Here is a 19577-nt window from a genome sequence, read left to right as displayed (position 1 = left end):
CATAGGTGTTTTTGAAATGATCGTGCACATTACATTTTACTGTTACATAATTGGAATATCTTAGTTTCAACTTTCTAAATAGTCATAACTGAGACATGGGCCACCCAGTTTATTTCGGCATATGTTAGTCGCTGGACATGATCTTAGTTCTAACTGTTTAAGTAGTTTCTCTTGTCTTTTTTTTTGTCCTAAGCATAAAGTCATGTCATTGCTGAGCATGGAGGCTCACACTTGCTGTGGATATTATTCTGTATAAATAAAACACTGATTGGCCAGTGGCCAGGCAGGAAGTATAGCCGGGACAAGGAGAGAGGAGAATTCTGGGAAGTGGAAGGCTGAGTCAGGGAGACACTGCCAGCTGCTGCCAGGACAAGCAGCATGTGAAGATGCTGGTAAGACACGAGCCATGTGGCAAGGTATAGATTTAGAGAAATGGGTTAATTTAAGACTTAAGAACAGTTAGCAAGAAGCCTGACACGGCCATACAGTTTGTAAATAATATAAGCGTCTGTGTGTTTATTTTATTAGTGAGCTGTTGGACTGCTGGGGCTCAGTGGGACCCAGAGAGAAAACTTCAGCTACATACATTGTAATCCCAGTACTAAGGAGGCTGAGACAGGAGGGTCACCATGCATTCAAGGCCTACACAGTGTGTTCCATTCAGCTTGAGCTACAGTGTGAGACCTTGTTGTAAACAAATAAATAAATAGAAGAAAATCATGTCATGGCTGCCCTAGCTTTCCAGATGTGTGCTTCTGACCCACTGTTCTTGAAGAGCATTCAGAAGTATGAACAGACGGTGTGGGTCAACAGCAAGCACTCTGGTCTTCGTTTCTGCTGGAGCTGAGGATATCTGAGATGTCACCATGAAGTGGAGAGCTGTGCAGAAGGCTGGAGCACATTCTATTATGCTCATGATATATTTTATTCCCATTTTATTAGGAGTTTAAAAAATGATCAAGGATATAGGGTAAGCTTGATGGAATATGTTTTAGAATCACATGGTTTAGTCTTTCGATGTACTGATGAGCTGAATTATTTAATAGATATGCTCTACTATTGAATTACTTCTGCAATAAACCTGTTTCTGGTCATGCACGCTCCTTTAACTAGAGTGCTAAGATTAATTTCCTGGCACTTCGTTTAGAACTTGTGGTGTGTATTTTAAGTGAGATTGGAGTCTTGTTTTCCTTTATATGCTTTGCCAAAGTTTTTAATTTTTTTCATTCATCATGTTTTGAGCACTTCCTGTTGTCTAGACACCCCTATCTTAAAGTGAGATCTCCTTTTAAAAGTAGGGTTTGTGGCTGGGCGGTGGTGGCACACGCCTTTAATCCCAGCACTCGGGAGGCAGAGGCAGGCAGATCTCTGTGAGTTTGAGGCCAGCCTGGTCTACAGAGCAAGTTCCAGGAAAGGCTCAAAGCTACACAGAGAAACCCTGTCTTGAAAAACCAAAAAAAAAAAAAAAAAAAAAAAAAAAAAAGTAGGGCTTATGGGAGCATAATTTGATTACAGCAGACTCACTCATTTCAAGTGTCCCACTTGATAAACTTTGGTAAATGTACACAGCTGTGCTACCTCCACACTCAACACCTGCATTATCTTTTTTTTTTTTTTTTTTTTTTTGGTTTTTTGAGACAGGGTTTCTCTTGTGTAGCTTTGCGCCTCTCCTGGAACTCACTTGGTAGACCAGGCTGGCCTCGAACTCACAGAGATCCACCTGCCTCTGCCTCCCGAGTGCTGGGATTAAAGGCGTGCGCCACCACCGCCCGGCTTGCATTATCTTTTTATCACCTCAAGAAGTTTCTATACTGTCTGCCAACCCCCTGGCATCAAGCCATTGCTGATGAAACTTTGGTCATTAAAGGTATTTTCATTTTCTAGAATTTGATGCAAATGGAATGATACTGTAAGTCTGAGCCTGTCTATATTTAATGCACATAATGGCTACAGAATCTGTGCCCACTGTTGCACATGACAGTGATTTATTTCTTTTTCACTGCTGAGCACCCACTGAATAGATAGACAGCAATATGTTTATCTGCCATCCTGTTGAAAGACATTTGGGTTGCTGGCAGTTTGGGGGCTATTGTGGATAAAGGTATTATGACAATCTTGGTGTAGGTATTTATGGAGTTAAATATTTCCATTTTTTAGATAAATATGTAGGTGTGGGATCTGTGGGTCACACAGTAGTTGGATGTTGATTTTTTTTAAGATACTAAAGTGTTTCCCAGGCGGCAACGTTTGCACTCTTCCTCACTAGTAGTGTCTACGTGTTTCTACCATCCCTCATCTTTGCCTGCATTTGAGTTGTTGCTCTTTTTATTTGCAGTCTCTCTAATGTGTGCATAGTTATAGTTTATTATACCTTAAAAAAAAATCTGTATTTCAGCCAGGTGGTGGTGGTGCATGCCTTCAATCTCAGCACTCAGGAGGCAGAGGCAGGCGGATCTCTGTGTAGACCAGCCTGGTCTACAGAGAGAGTTCCAGGACAGGCTCAAAAGCTACACAAAGAAACCCTGTCTCAAAAAAACCAAAAAAAAATCTGTATTTCATTGAAGATTAGAGATTTGGGGTCATTTTAGCTGGCTGTATTGTCCATTTACTAATATTTTCTGAAGTATCTGTTTAACTTTTAAAAATCTATTTAAAAATTTCATTGTATTACTATTATTGTATTTTAAACATTTATTTATTTAGTGTGTTGGGACATGCAAGTCATAGTGCAAGTGTAGGGGTCAGAGGTCAGAGGTCAGTGCTTTGCTTCTAGGATTGAACTCAGGTCATCAGGTTTGGCAGCATGTGCCTTTGCTCACTGAGCCATCTTGGTAGCCCCTCACTATCTATTGTTTGTGGGCTTGTTTACCTTCTTATAACAATATAAGTATTTCTTACCTATTTGCATCTCAGCCTTTTGTCATTTAATAATAATTTGCAAGCCATCTTCCCAACTCTATGGCTTGCATTTCCCTTTTCTTAGTGGCATTTTCTGAGAACAGAAAATTGTAGCTTTGATGAAGAGAAACATCAAATTTTCTTTCTTGATCTCTTACCGTGTGTCCTAAACTGTTCTTTCCTACTCCAAAGTAGTGAGGATGTTTTCTTCTATGCATTCTTTACTACAATGGCTTTTGATTTTATGTTTGTGTGTATATTCACCTCATGTTAATTTTTGCTTTCAGCATGAAGTAAAGGCTAAGAACCATTTTTATTTTCAGACGGATGTGGAGTTGGCTCAGAATCATTTGTTCAAGATATTGTTGGATTCTCTTTGGCTTCAGTGGTATCTTTTCTGAAATGACAATATGGACAAGTCTATTTAAAGGAGATGATCAAACCTAGGGTCTTACACTTGCTAGGCAAGTTTGTGCACCTGAGCCACAGTCCCGGGCCCCTTCTGGACATTCATCTTGATCTGGAAAGCTGTGTCTGTCACGACACCAAGTCTCCAGTCTATTCATTACTATCTTTTATGTTAATCTTGAAATAAGGTGGGTTCATTTGGGTTGTTTTGCTCCTTGTATTTCCATATGCATTTTAGATCAATTTACCAGTTTCTTCAAAGTGTCTGCTGGGTGTTTCAGTTGTGACTACACTGAGTCTACAAGTTGAATTTTTGAGACTCTCCATTTTAGCATCTTGTGTAGTCCAACATGGTGCATCTGTTTACTTAGGCCTCAATTTTCAGCAATATTTTGTGTTTTTTAATGTATAAATCTTACACCAATTTTGTTGAATTTATCAAAAATATTTGTATATATGGGTACTATCGTAAGGGGAATTATTTCTTAACACAGTATATATTGCTTTTTAAAAAATAGAATTTCTATGTGGCTACCTTGATAAATACGTTCATGATTCTTTCTAGTAGCTTCCTGGAGTTTCCTTAGGATTTTCCATGAATTCAAGCTTATTACAGATAAAAATTTAGTTATTTTCCAATCTAGATCACTTTGGTTTCTTCTCATTTTGTTTTTTTCTTGCCTCATTTCCTTCTTTAATTCTTGACCTTGAAAGTATACAGTATTCACTAGTGAGCAGATGTTAGCCAAAAGATTAAAAAAACAAAAACAAAAACAAACCAGTTATCAGCTATTAGGCTGAGAGAGAGAGATCTTCTAGTCTTAGTTTGTTAAAAACTTTATTATGAATGAGTAGTAATTTTGTCAAGTGCTTTTTCTGTATTTAGTGAGTCAATATACTTTTTCTTTTTATTGTGTAAATATAGTGAATGACATGGATTTTTGAGTATTCAACCAATCTTGTATTACTAGAATAAACCCGACTTGGTTACATGATACTGTATTTTTTAATGTATTCATGTGTTTAGTTTGCTAATGTTTACATAAAACTTGTTGCATTTGTAATCATGAGAACTAAGAACAGTTGTCTTCTCTATAAGACATTATTTATTTCTAGTTTGAGAATAGCATATAGTTAGATTAAAAAAAGAAGTTGGGAAGCTCCTTCTGCCTCAGTTTTGTAGGGTTTGTGTTAGAAGTAATCAGAAAACCATCTGAGGAGCTTAAACTTTTCCAGGATTATTCATGTGAATTTTATTCCTCTTAGTGATGGAAGCTATTTAGATTTTCCTGCTGACCTTGAACCACCTTTAGTACTAGTGTCTCTCAAAACCTCTGCTTTGTACCAGCAGCTCCCAGTAGGTAGAGTGGGCTGTCCACTCCAGTCTTCCACTGTCTGAGCCTGTCAGGCTTTTCTTCATACCCCAGCCTGCAGCCACCATCAAGTTTTTCTGTTTGGAGGGCACATGGACCTCCACTTTCCCTGAGAACCCCTCTAATGGCTCTTACTTTTGCCTGGGGCACTTCTCCTGGCTTTTGGGGTGACTGGTCCTGGTATGGCAATACATTCTTAGACAGGCGCCTGCTGACTCTTGCTCAAACATCTACCCGTCCTTCTCCATTTTGCTGCTGCTGTTCATCCCACTGCACCACCCCATGACAGTCCCTCGCTGTTTGATCCCCGGCACCCAGAACACTGAACGGGTTCTCAGACCTGTGTTGCACCCACATGGCTGAACGAATAGGGAACTCGGCTCTTATGTACTCTGAGAGGAGAACCTTGCAGAGTTCAGGTGAGGGTTAGAGACGATCTCCATAGCTCTAGGCATCGTGTCTAGACACAGAAGCGCAGCAAGATGTTCCAGATGTTAATGTTAAGCCCCAATGGCACACCAGTTTACATCAGACTTCTGGTGACTTGAATGACAAACCATGAGCAGTTCCCTGGCTAAACACATGTACTGAGGCTCTAAGGGTCAAGAAATGAAGATTCTGAAATCCTCTGGGATTTTCCTTTCCTTTCCTTTCCTTTCCTTTCCTTTCCTTTCCTTTCCTTTCCTTTCCTTTCCTTTCCTTTCCTTTCCTTTCCTTTCCTTTCCTTTCCTTTCCTTTCCTTTCCTTTCTCCCTCCCTCCCTCCCTCCCTCCCTCCCTCCCTCCCTTCTTTCTTTCTTTCTTTCTTCCTATCTTTCTCTCTCTCTCTTTCTTTCTTTCTTTCTTCTTCCTCCCTCCCTCCGTCTCTCTCTCTCTCTCTCTCTCTCTCTCTCTCTCTCTCTCTCTCTCTCTCTCTCCCATTTTTGAGACAGCTGCCCACCCTCCCCAGTCTTTCCTTCTATGGTTTTGTCAGGCGGAACAGGCTTTGGCTAATGAGATCTGATGATTGTCACTTACTCCTTAAAGAACCCCCTGTTCTCTTCTGGGCACTCACCTCTTTGTTTATGTAGCCATCTTTATTGATGTCATACAAATTAAATGTCCACCTTAGTTTTTCATGGACTGTCCCTCTCAGTAAAATAGACAGAGCCGTCACAAAGTCCTAAGAAGTGGAAAAGGCAGAAGCAAAATTAACCTCTGAGCCACTGTGTGGGTGGAGAGAAGCCTGGCCTCCAGGTTAGACCATGGTGCTTTTACAAAATGGTGCCCTGACCCCATATCATCCCGTCAGCTAGATGGAAATGGTCAATGCCAGCAAAGAACGTCTGTCTTCCATTCCCTACACCCTCACCATTGTAGTTTCTGAGGCCCCTTGAGGAAGACTCGAGCTTTGTATGGTTGGAGACCTCATGCAGTTAATTCAGCTTCCCCTGTTGATCCTAACCCATGGCTGCAATGGTTGCTTAACGTCTGAGGGACTGTACATTCCAGTGGCTATGAGCCAGGCTGAGGAAGTATATACTGTCTGTGTTCAAAAGCCCCCTTGGCCATTTACTCTCTCTTTGGCATTTTCAAAAGCTACTTGGCCTCTGCCTTATTTTCTTCTTCTGTAAAATGATAATCCAAGCCTACTTTATAACACTATTATAGAAGTTAAACAAGTTAATAAATGCAAAATGCTAGATCCAGAGGCTACCACCCAGCATGCAGAGTGCAAGGGAGCTCTTAAGTTGTCTCTACAACTCTACTCCCCCATGTCTAGAGGGCAAGGGAGTCCCTTCTCTATCTTCAGGTGATGCTTGTTAAAGGAGTAAAGTTTCTTGACAATTAACCATTTCCTCCAGGATCCCCAGATTTGGAGGGAGAGGCAATGTGGAACCAGGGGATACCCAGACTGTACCTCGAACTTCACAGAGCCTGTCTGGGTGGTGTCAAAGGCATTGAAGAGGTAATGGGCATATGTGCTGGCATCTGCAAGGTAGAAGGAAAGGCGGGTGAGCAGAGGGGGCGGGGTCTGGTCCCACAGAGGGCAGAGATGGCATTGGAAAACAAGCAGGCATGGGACCAGAGAGAGGGAGGGAGGATGGATGGAGACCTGTTTGCTCAGCCCCTGGAGTTTAGGTTAGAAGCTAGTTCTAGCAAAAGGTAGGTCCTCGACTCTCTCTACCTCATCATCTTGAGAATGGTTCCCCTGCCTGTTTCTCTGTGTGACCTGTTTCTCTGGAGGTGATAACATGGTGACTGAAATGAAACGTCCTGAGCAAGTGGTCCTTGCCATGGTATGGGCATTCCCTTTCCAGGAGAGACCTGAGCTTGGATCAAAGATATCTCCATAGAGCTGTGCCTGTAGACATCTAATGGGGCATCTCTGAGAATCCATTCCACATCTCTGTAGAGAGAGATGGGACAAGACCCGGGTCTTGAAACATGTGGAGAAATACATTAAACTGGAGCCTTCCCTGCCACATAGTGAAAACAACATAGATGGCATTCATAAGCTGGGAGTCTGGTACTAGCATGACATGAAGCTTCTGCTCCCCAACACAGAGACCCACACCAGGAAGACACCTGTGTGAGGCCGAAAAGGCCCATGATAGATAGGGCCCAAGAAGGATGTGGTCACTTGAGTCTCTATTTTGCTAGAATCCAGAAGAGGTGTTCTGTACCTGTCCACGTGACACCTGTGGACAGGTGACATAAGAAGGTCACAAGAGGAAGGGTCCCCTGATATGTGGAGCTGCAGGTGGTAGGGGTCCTGTGCTCTCAGTAACCTGGTTTTATAAATGAGGACAATGTCATGCTGCCCACAATTTATTTTGATTCATTGATTTTTATGGTCTGCAGTATTTACTAATGTTGTTTACAAAATTTCAACCTGTTTAAGGAACCAAGATGGTGAAGCTTTTGTCCCATATATTTTCTGTTCCTGGTCTGCCACATACAAGCTGTGTGATCTTGAGTAAATTGCTTAACATCTCTGAAACTCAACCGTTCCTTCTGGGAGCATGGCACCTGTTTCCTAGAACTGCTATGAGACTTTCCAATACTGCACCGCCAACCCTTCCTTTCCTGGACTGGGTTCATATCTCCCCCCCCCCCCCAGAGAATTCTGTATTTTGTAGTAAGGAAAAATCTTGCCATAAATTCTAACCCTGAGGGAGACAGAGACAAAGGATAGGGGAGGTGGAGGAAGGGAAGGCTGATCATTGGAGAGGATGCTGGGAGGATTTTCCCCACAGATATACTCACCTCCGTGAGGAAAAAATTGAGCGTAGATCTGCTTGAATGTTTCTTCATTGACCACACCGCTGGGGCACTCCTGGGTGAAGGGGAGAGCGAGTGAGTGGGGGATGTCTGGGAGGCTGTACTAGGGGTATAGACTGGGCAGGTTCCTCATGCCCTCTCCTGGGCAGAGACTGGACAAGTACCTGTGCACTGGGTATCTCCAGGGGGGTGTTGGAGGTAACCCCGCCATGAAAAACTACTTTGCAAGAGAGAGGAAGTCATCACAGGATAGGTACTGTGCTGGCAGAGTCTTGATGTTAGGAATAGGAAGGTCTAGGTTTGGATCCTGGTTAAGCCTGTTCTAAGCTTTGTGACTTTGTCCAAGGCAGACTGTGATCTCGAACACACTTACCCATGGAACATGGCTAACAGTTTCCTCCCAACAGAGCTAGCAATATTAGGTGGTACTGAGACTATGGCAGATGCCCAAAAATACTGTGGATTTTCTTCTCCTTTCTATTCCCCTATCAGCCAAGTGCCCAACTGGGCAACAACCTCCAGGCCTCTGCTCCAACTCAGTGGGCCACTGTTAACATGGCCTCCTCAACATTGGAAGGAAGAAAGGCTAACGGTAGCACAGACACGTGACCAGCATAGAAAGCAGTCACATGACCAGCATAGTCAAGCCGTAGGGCAATTGACCAAACTCCACCTGTAGGCTGCGCCCGGAGGGAGGTGACCAGAGCACCTCTTCCGCTCTATTCCACTCACTGATTTGGGGACATGACTGTGCTCTGAGATGTAAGCTTTAAGCCCAAGCTCCTTATCCAGGCTGGCATGCGAAAGCTCCCAAAGCAGCCCAGAAAGCCGGGGTGGACTCAAGTGTGTGCCAGTTTTGAACTTCCTTCCTCCCATGCTCCTTTGCAAAGAACTTGGCTTTCTGTGGGGCTTGCAGAAGAAGTTTCCAACAGGAGGAGAGGAACGTCTGGTCTCACTGTCCTAACTTTCGGGAGAAATGAACACAGTGCCGTGACATTCAGGCTTATATGCCAGTCTTTACGGGGCCTCGTTAGCACAGACCAGGAGAGCTCAATCCCTCACTGTTGGACCTCCAACAGAGGGTAAAATGTGAACGTTAAGCTAAGGTTAGCACCTGGGCTGGGAGGGCCTCTCTGAGGTCACACCACCCCGCGGCACTTCCATGCAGTGGGTGACCTTCCCGTCTGCTGAGGCCTTGGCCTCTGCCAGCCTGCTTCCTCACCCTGTGCGGGCCCACAGTGGTGGCCTCCCTGAACCTCTCTGCACTCTGGGGACTCCCTTGGCACCAGAAGAGCTTGGCCATGTGGGAAGTCACACCAAGCCTCGGAGCCTCTGGGGGTCTTACATTTTTGAATCCCCGGTAAAGGACTTGCAGCTCCCTCTTGGTGAAATTCGTCTGGGCCTCAAGTTGCTCCAATCCTTCAGGCCGGTGGCAGACCATGGTCATCTCTAGCTCATCCTCGATTTTGTCTGGAAGCAGAGGGAGTGATGTCAGAGCATGGCCTCCCTGGTCTCTGTCAGACCGTCGTCTGAGCTGTTGAAAGAGTGATGTTGGGAACGGGACTTTGGGTTGGGCTGGGTCACACTGCAGGTAATCTTGGGCCTCGAACCCCACTTCCCGCCCATTCTTTGGCCGACAGTGTGTCCACTGTGTTACTGAAGGTGTGGCGGACACAAAGGGGAGGGGACATCGGCATCTCAGGTAGGGGGAGGAGGGCAGAGTGTTTAAAACACATCTTCAAAAACGTCCACACAAAAACGTCTTCTCTTTCAAATGGCCTTCTTTGCAAATTCAAATCAATGCCCACGGACACTGCTTTCTATGTAGAGACACAGGGAACAGAGCAGAAGGAAAGCTTCCAAATAGTAAGGGGGAACAAATCACACCTGCTTTTCAAAAGGATAAATTTTCACCGTGTGAGCTAGCTAGGGAGACTTAGTAGAGCGTTCAAACTATGGTATGTGAAATGTGACATGTAGGGTATTGTTTTAAAATATTTGCTAGATATTCTTCAGTACTAGGGAAGTGACTTCAATCTGTGTGTATTTGTATAAATAAAGGTTTTTAGGGTGTTTGGAAGGCTCTACAAACAGTCGTGGATAGTAGAGGCTCAACTTTCTGAATGTATACTGAAATGGGGGTCTAATGGTCGGTTTACGAAGTGCCTGTCAGCTGAATCTGCTTATCTTCCCTCGAAGCGAGTCAAAGCTCATCCATCAATGGTGCTTCCACGAGTCTGGCCTCATGCATGGATGAGTGGGTTCTTTCCACTGGGCCCTGGCAGAACGCTTTCTGTAAATTTATTCCAGTTGAGGGTCATTTACCATCCACCCGACTCCGCCCGTTGTTGTCACATGGGTATCCGCCAATCCACATATTGAACAATTCCAGCTCCCGCCTGATGAAAACTGGGGTGAGACGGGCAGGCTGCTGGGAACACAGAGACTGCTCGGCCCTACGATAAGTCCGAGAAGAGGCAGGCTGGGCTTGCCTCACAGGACGGGGCGAGCAGGCACTCTGTAATCAGGGGTGGGCTCTTTGCACCAGATTGTCTCTGCTGCTGTCACTTTCTCCTTTGGTACTTAAATCCCAATACAAACAAATCCATCAAAATTTTTATCTTGTGCAGAGTCCCAGCGGTAATGGATGTTAGAGTAAAGCTCCAATAATGTGGCAGTGAAGCTAATTGTTATCTTTCTTACATGCTGGGTAAAACACATCACCTAATCCTTCTGGGATGGAGGCAGATAATGATTCAAAATAAATAAGATACTCTGTTTATGTTACATTGTGGCAAGTGGCCAATTTCCTTATAATTCTTACAGAGCCTTTAATTATTGTTAGTTCTGCTAATGAGTTAAGTACCAGCTACCTGAATGCAGAAGGTTTCTGTGTAAATCAAAGGGCCAGTGCCCAGGAAGAAAAAGCAATGGAAAAGGGGGGGGGTCCCATAAGTGTAATGCAGAAAGCTCACAGGTGTCTCACGAGACCTCAAACTCATCCTAAGAAATCATTTGCAGGTTTGTCCTGGCACAAAAATGCGCATATCTTTAGCTTCGTGTAGCTGAAGAAACTTACGAAGGGGCTCTAGATGTTTACAATATACTCTACATATTGCCCCTCAAAGATCCACTGGGTATGCCCAGGTAGCCCTAGCAAAGGAAGAAGAATCAGCAAAATTATATTAAAATATAAATAAGAAAATAGAAAACTATATTTTGGAAGATAGAAAACTATATGTTGTAAAGGTGTCTATCTGCAAATGAATATCTGACCCAGAAGAATAAAGTCTCTCTCTGTCTCTCTCTCTCTCTCTCTCTCTCTCTCTCTCTCTCTCTCTCTCTCTCTCTCTCTGTGTGTGTGTGTGTGTGTGTGTGTGTGGTATTGTGCTATTTTTAATCTCCCTCTGGCTGGATTTCTTATAAGCTAAGGGAATTTCTTTGCAGACATTTAAAGTTTTTTTTTTTTCAACTCAGAACCAGCTTTCAGTTCTTATCACCTTGCTTAAAAAATGATAATTATTGAGACACCAACTATTAAACTGACTTTATTAAGACAGAGTCACTCCAGGGCTGGAGAGATGGCTCAGAGGGTAAGAACACTGGCTGTTCTTCCAGAGGTCCTGAGCTCAATTCCCAGCACTCACATGGTGGCTCACAACCATCTAATGAGATCTGGCGCCCTCTTCTGGCCTGCAGGGATGCATGCAAACAGAACACTGTATACATAATAAATAAATAAATCTTAAAAAAAAAAAGCTAGATTCATTCCTTATTAACCAATGATAGGCTTGCTATGTGGGAGGCAGGATCGAGTTCCAGATTAAAGAGATTCTGCAGACTGTGAATACTCATTATTGATGGCCAAGCTTTTGCTTTCTGGCTTTACCCTTCACTAATAATCAGTCTGCGGTCATGTCCGTGACAGGAGAAATTCTTGTCATTGAGGCTCAAGATGTAGGGAAGTGGACACCTATGGATACTAGGTGCTTAAATCAGTAAGTAAAAATGTAACTTATGTAACAGTTCAGTATATGCGATACATGCATGCAAAAATTTTGGAAGTAAAACTTCGTGAGACAGAGCTGTCTTTGACTGGTGTGAGATGTACTTTAGTCTTGACAGACTTGTGCCACTGAGACCCTCATGAGTCATGGCCTTTGATCGGAAAACAATGATTGAGTTTGTCCACAGCTCTTGCAACTGTCTAGACTTGCCCACATTTGGACATTTCTCTTTCATACCACCTTGTAGCCTTTTTGTTCTGGGCCACTGTGAATATATGCAGGGGAAATTTTGGAAGAGTGATTTTCTGTAGCCACTCAGGGATTCCCTGGATGTCTCTAGACAGAACCAATAGAGGGAGACACTGGCCCAGCTCCCTGGTTAGACAAAACCAGAATTAACACACAGAGGGCCTCCTTACCACTTGGGTTCTTGTGAGTCTTCAATACCATATGCACTTGTTGTTATTTTCATGATTAAAGATGATAAACTAATTATTAAGTCAGATTGAGTTTGAATCAAAACTAATCTTGAGGCTAATGCTATGGAAATTTCTGTTTGATAAAAATCCATGAGAATTATCTTCTCTTTGTAATGTTCTATTAGAAATCTGTTAACTGCTTTCATGTGACTTTGTGTATGGTGGGGGGCGAGGAGTCTAGTGCCTGATATTTAGAGTCAGTTATCTTAGAGAAGGTGATTTTCTAGCTACAAGTGACTCACAAGGTGATGCATGTCTTCCACCAGGAGTGAACCTGAGCCAGAACAATAAATTGTAGAGTATGCTACAGTGAGGAATTCCAGACAAAACAGTGTATGATTCCAAGTAAGTGGTTTTTAATACTTCAGGATTTGGGGTGGTTCTGGGTATAGGATGAATGAAAACTTTAGACTCTCTTAGAAAAAATGTATTGTATCAAGCCTCCCTATATCTCCAGTGAGTTCTGTAACTTTTAAATAAACAGAGTCCAGGCAAAGGTCTTCTGTTGTCGATCTTTCCCAAGCTCTAACTCCTTTTGTCTGAGGCTTGGATCACATAGGCCAACAGTGACAAAGCTGGATCTTGATTCCAGCCAGCCCAGGACTCTGCCATCAGATCTGGCTTCCAGATGTCCCTGCAGTGGCTTCTACTTCATTGGAGCACATCTGTAAGTCGCTTTGTGACAGCCTTGAGGTGCTCCTGCTCCTAACATGTCATGCCTGTGTACAAGTCAGCTCCTCAAACTGAGCAGTGGGGACCCACACCTGGGGGTACATCTGGCAGTGAAGTATCTTCTCTACCTGATGACAAAGGCCACAACCCAAAACTATGACCATGTCCTCCCTCCTTTGCTTAGTTTCTTGTGTGTGTGTGTGTGTGTGTGTGTGTGTGTGTGTGTGTGTGTGTGTGTGTGTTTGGCAGAGGGGGCAGCATCTGGGTCGTACTTTATACCCACCCATTCACTCCATTCCATTTTGAGACTGCAAAATTGTGATCCTTAGCTTGAATGAAGTTCAAAGAGAGGTTTTGTTTGTAAGAAATACATAGAAGCTCATACTTTATATGAAATAGATAAATTCATTTAAAATTAGTTACTAATGTTTATAGACAAGAAATCCATGACAAAGTTTGTGTTTCTGATTTCTCCTGGAAAATCTTGAGTCTCAAATTCTCACCAGGGTGTCATCTACTAGAGCTAAGCAGGGGCTGGACACTCTGGTTAAGCAGAGTCCCCAGGGTCCCCTGTCATTCACTTAGAACCCTTCCTTCCTTCCTTCCTTCCTTCCTTCCTTCCTTCCTTCCTTCCTTCCTTCCTTCCTTCCTTCCTCCCTCCCTCCCTCCCTCCCTCCCTCCCTCTCTCTCTCTCTCTCTCTCTCTCTCTCTCTCTCTCTCTCTCTCTCTCTCTTTCTTTCTGTTTTTTTTTTTTTTTTTTTTTTTTTTTTTTTTTTTTTTTTTTTTTTTTTTTTTTTGAGACATGGTCTCTCTAAGCATCTCTGGCTGTCCTGGAGCTCACTCTGTAGACCAAGCTGGCTATGAACTTGCAGAGGTCCAACTGCCTCTGCCTCTGGAGTGCTGGGATTAAAGGCGTGCACCATGCATGCATCACCTCAGGCTCTTTTTAATGCTCTTAAGCTGCCTGTGTGGCTTGGAGACTGATCTTGAGTCTGGATCTTGACACAAACCTGCTTAACCTCCCCACCACCTGCCTTTCTCCTCTCTCTTTTAAGCATTCTATTTTATTTCACAAAGCATTTGAAGTAGACCATAGGAACTAAATAATAGAATAAAAACAAATAACGGAAAAACTGCTTCAGAAAATGCTGATTTGATTGGAGTTCTGGACCATGTTGCGGGAAGGGAGGAGAACAGAGAAATTCAGATCATTTGTTCTAAACAGTTAATATACTTAAACTACAACATAGTTCTGAGCTTTACTTTATGGATATTCAATTATCATGGAAGGAAAAATATGAGTCTCTTAGGAGAAACAAAGCTTTTCTTAAACCTCAACCCTAAGAGAACATCCCTAGCCATTTCTACACAAACTGAGTTTGCTAACAAGGGGCACAAAAATCCGGTGAATGAGAAAACCAATTGCAGAATATATACTTGATTGAGAAATTCTTCCTTTCCAAGTAATATAACTGAGACAGTCAAGTTAGTTAGTGTAGACTTTTTTTTTTTTTTTTTTTTTTTTTTTTACCTCTCTGATACTGGTAATACCACCAGGCGATGTCTAGGAAAAAGTAAGAAAACATTTTACCAAATCCATTCATTTAAAAAGCACAGCATACTTTTATTGTTATTAGAGGCACTCCGAGGAAGTCCTGGTCACCATCCAGCTTCACATATGCAAGGGGCCTCTCACGAGCAGAGCAGAGTCTAGATTTCCCATCCCTTTCCCACAGTGAGAACAGGCAGAGCACTGGGTCACCTCCCAGTGCCCACGCTACCAGCAGGGCTCATCCAGCATGCTCTGAGCCATGCAGTCATGCAGCCTGAAGAGAGATGAGATGACATGTGGCGAGGATGCACAGATGTGGATGGCTTCCTGGAAATACCCACAGGTTTGATTGAGGAGTGGCTTTTAAGACACCCTCCACCACGAGAAGGCCTCATTACCTCTCTCTTCTTTGTGATTTGGCTATGGATCTTGTAGAGCAATTTATTTCTTCAACGACTATTGGTGAAGTGTCTATTGTACACCAATGAATATACAATTCCGTTTCCTGCTCTCATGGAGCTTACAAGCTACACAGTTTGGCTTCTCTCCTCCTTTCTTAAGCATGATAAACAACTCAGATGCAGAAAAGAATGAAGTACTATTGATGTTAAGAATTAGCATATTGGGGTGTGTGAGCAGCTGAAGTCTTTTACTGTGCCATGCACGAAACACTGGAGAAAAATCAGACCTGGAAAATCCCCCATGACAGGCGGACTGGGCGAGTCTAAATTCCCAGGGAGCTCTGCTTGACGCCTTGCTGCTGGCCTGTTCAGATCCATGTGCTGGCCAGTCTTGCTTTCTCTGCGGGCTCCTATTTGAGCTGCCTCCTGTCTTGCCAGCACCCTTGACCAAAGGTGTGTCAGACAGTCCAGCCAGCATCCCCACTGTGTCTTAGTCCCTCCACCCCCTAATAGCTCAGACTGGAATGGCTTCTGCCCATGCTGTTCCCAAGAGGGGCAGCACAGAGGGCTGGGTATTCATTGTCTCCTCATCTGCATCAGTGGGAGAAATTCATTTTACTGGATTTAGTGGCCCTGTTGCTCACTCTGGTTAGTGGCATTTGTGTGTGTGTGTGTGTGCATGTGTGCATGTGTGCATGTGTGCATGTGTAAATGTCTCGGCACATATGTGGAAGTCAGAGGACAACATGTGCAGTTGGTTTTTCCTTCCATCGTGTGGATCCCAGAGATCAAGTTCAAGTTACAAAGTTTGGTGATAAGTAGTCTTACCCTTTGAGCCATCACCAGTTCTAATGGGCTGCGTTTAAATTTTTAATTTTCGATCCTGCCTCCCCCCCCCCCCCAGGACTCTTGCTCTACTGGAGACTACGTCCCAGATAAGACACCACCCACCACCTGCTTACGCCCCACCCAGCAGTCCCCAACAGCACCCCCTTCCCTGAGCTCCATATTCTGGCAGGAGACTCTCACCATATTGGAGGTCATGTCGGTATTAGGAACCCCAGAGCCTGCCCAGTAGTCCCCAACAGCACCTCCTCCCCTAGGTCAATATCCTAGCCCACAACCTGGCAGATGACTCCTGTTCTACTGGAGGCCACACTGGCATTAGGAGCCCCAGGAACCCCAGGTACCTGGAACCCCAGAGACCACACCAGTATCTAGAACCCAAGAGGCCATGCCAATTCCCAGAACCCCAGAACCTCAGAAGCAAAGTGAGCACCCCAAACCCCAGAGGTCAAGCAGGCCACCAAAACCCCAGCAATTCCCAGAACCCCAGAACCTCAGAAGCAAAGTGAGCACCCCAAACCCCAGAGGCCAAGTAGGCCACCAAAACCCCTTCAGGTCACTATTGGACCTGAAGACTTGCTGGTCACCAGAACCACAGGCCACTTAGGCAAGATGACCATAGAGGAAACAGGAAGCAAGGGGGGGGGCATCCAAAAAGCATCTATCCAACAAAGATAAACTCAGAAATCAGAACCTAAACTGATAATAACCCCAACCCCAGATGACTAGAGGCCAGCATAAGAATACAATCAACAACACCCAGGGCAATATGGTACCACCAGAACCCAGCTGTCCTGCTACAGCAAGCCCTGGATATTCCAACACAGTGGAAGCACAAGAAAATGGCCTTAAATCCAATCTTATGATGACAATAGAGGTCTTTTAAGAGGAAATGAACAAATCTCTTAAAGAAATCCAGGAAAACACAAACAGGTAAAGGAAATGAGTAAAACCACCCAAGATATGAAAATAGAAATAGAAGCAATGAAGAAAACACAAACAGAGAATCCTGAAGATGGAAAATATAGGTAAGTGAACAGGAACTGCAGATGCAAGATCGCCAACAGAACACAAGAGATGGAAGATAGAATCTCAGGCGTTGAAGATAGGACAGAAGAAACGGATACAATGGTCGAAGAAAATGCTAAACCTAAAAAGTTCCTAACATAAAACACCCAGGAAATCCTGGGCGCTATGGAAAGGCCAAATCTAAAATCAACAGGAATAGAAGAAGGAGAAGAATACCCAGCTCAAAGGCCCGGAAAATATCTTCAACAAAATCATAGAAGAAAACTTTGCTAACACAAAGAATGAAATGCCTATAAAAGTACAAGAAACCTACAGAACACCAAAGAGATTGGACCAGAAAAGAAAGTCCCCTTGCCACATAATAATCAAAATACTAAATGTACAGAAATAAGAAAGAGTGTTAAAGAGAAGGGAAAAAAAGACCAAGTAACATATAAAGGCAGAACTATTAGAATCACACCTGACTTCTCAATGGAGACTAAAAGTCAGAAGGACCTGGACAGATGTGCTGCAGACTCTAAGAGACCACAGATACCAGCCCAGTCTACTAGACCCAGCAAAACTTTCCATCATTATAGATGGAGAAAACAAGATATTCCATGACAAAGTCAAATTTAAATAGTATTGATCTATACATTCAGGCTTACAGAAGGTGCTAGAAGGAAAACTCCAACCTAAGGAGGTTAACTACACCCATGAAAACACAGGAAATAATTTCACACCAGCAAAATCAAAAGAAGGGAAACACACACAAACACACACCTACCACGACCACCACCACCACCACCACACCACCACCACCACCACCAAAATAACAGGCATGAACAATCATTGGTCATTAATATCTTTCAATATCAGTGGACTCAATTCTCAATAAAAAGACACAGGCTAACAGAACGGTTGCAAAAACAGGATGCATCCTTTTGCTGCATACAAGAAACATACCTCAACATCAGAGACAGACATCTCAGAGTAAAGGGTTGGAAAAAGATTTTCTAAGCAAATGGACCCAAGAAGCAAGTTGGTGTAGTGATTCTAATTCTAACAAAATAGACTTCAAACTGAAATTAATCAAAAGAGATGGGGAAGGATACTTCGTATTCATAAAAGGAAACATCCACCAAGATGGCATTTCAATTCGTAACGTCTATGCCCCAAACACAAGGGCACCCACGTTTGTAAAGGAAACATTACTAAAGTTTATCACACATCGTCCCTTGCACATTGATAGTGGGAGATTTCAATACCCCACTCTCACTAATAGACAGTTCATCCAGGCAGAAACTAGACAGAGAAATACTGGGGCTAACAGACATTATGAACCAAGCAGATCTAACAGATATCTACCGAACATTTCACCCCAAAACAAAAGAATACACTCTCTTCTCAGCACCTCACAGAATCTTCTCCGAAACTGACCACATACTCGGTCACAAAGCAAGTCTCAATAGATACAAGGAAATTGAAATAAACCCCCGAATCCTATCAGACCACCATGGATTAAAGGTGGATTTCAACAACAACAGAAACAACAGAAAGCCTATAAACTCATGTAAACTTAACAACTCTTTACTGAATGACTGCTGTGTCAAGAAATAAGAAAGAAATTAAAGACTTCCTAAAATTCAATGAAAATGAATTCACAACATACCCACACTTATGGGACATAATGAAAGTGTTGCTTGTGGGACGACTCATCCCTAGCAGGCTTGAGGCCCAGCCAAGTAAAAAATACTTTCTGAGAGCCAACCTGGGTTTGCCTAAGGGCCTTAGCAACAGCAGCTGAAACATGATCTGGTGATGACCTGGACCAATGAGAGACAGCTATGTCACACCAGCTGATGCATATTCATCAGACCTCCCCACCCCCCAGGAAGGGTATATAAGGCTTACCTCTAACTGAATAATCTGAGTTTGTTGTTTTGACATTCTCCCAGAGTCTGTGTGCCATTGACTCTGTGCCTACTTGGCCCCCACTCCCAAAGGGAACAACAGCAAGGACCCTGCTATAGGTGTTAAGAGGCAAGTTCACAGCACTAAGTGCCTGCATAAAGAATTTGGAGAAATATCATACTAGCAACTTAACAGCACACTTGAAAGCTCTAGAAAAAAAAAGAAAACACACCCAAGATTAGTAGATGGCAGGAAATAATCAAAGTGAGGGCTGAAATCAGTAAAATAGAAACAAAGAGAACAATACAAAGAATCAATGAAACAAAGAGTTGGTTCTTTGAGAAAATCAACAAGATAGACAAATCCTTATCCAAACTAACTGAAAGACACAGAGAGAATATCCAAATTAACAAAATGAAATGAAAAGGGGGACATAACAACAGACACCGAGGAAATCCAGAAATTTAAGTTGGAATTGGAAAATCTAAAAGAAATGGACAAATTTCTTGATAGATACCACTTACCAAAGTTAAATCAAGATCAGATAAATAATTTAAACAGACTTATAACCCCTCAGGAAATAGAAGCTGTCATTAAAAGTCTCCCAACCAAAGAAAGCCCAGGGCAAGGATGGCTTTAGTGCAGAATTCTACCAGACTTTCAAAGAAGAGCTAATACCAACATTCCTCAAATTATTCCACAAAATAGAAACAGAAGAAACATTACCAAATTCATTTTATGAGGCCACAGTCATCCT

The 19577-nt window shown here is 43.2% G+C and overlaps 1 protein-coding gene across 3 annotated transcripts in view; it reads right to left on the bottom strand.

The window, feature by feature from the left end:
* The window catches only part of Kcnip1 (potassium voltage-gated channel interacting protein 1), a 387948-nt gene that overhangs the window by 9333 nt on the left and 359038 nt on the right, over positions 1-19577 (bottom strand). For 2 of the 3 annotated variants that reach the window (XM_006978890.4, XM_006978891.4), the window contains exons 2-5: positions 9287-9411; positions 7927-7996; positions 6578-6648; positions 5732-5839 (exon numbers count right to left, since the gene is read on the bottom strand). In XM_006978890.4, the coding sequence (XP_006978952.1) occupies positions 5732-5839; positions 6578-6648; positions 7927-7996; positions 9287-9411 (374 nt within the window). Of the gene's footprint in view, positions 1-5731; positions 5840-6577; positions 6649-7926; positions 7997-9286; positions 9412-14630; positions 14664-19577 lie in introns of all 3 variants that reach the window. The other variant, XM_006978888.4, reaches the window with a different exon arrangement.

This window comes from Peromyscus maniculatus, chromosome 8, assembly GCF_049852395.1.
Source record: "Peromyscus maniculatus bairdii isolate BWxNUB_F1_BW_parent chromosome 8, HU_Pman_BW_mat_3.1, whole genome shotgun sequence".
In the NCBI taxonomy this organism is placed as follows: domain Eukaryota; kingdom Metazoa; phylum Chordata; class Mammalia; order Rodentia; family Cricetidae; genus Peromyscus; species Peromyscus maniculatus.
This window is presented reverse-complemented; position numbering and strand designations above follow the sequence as displayed.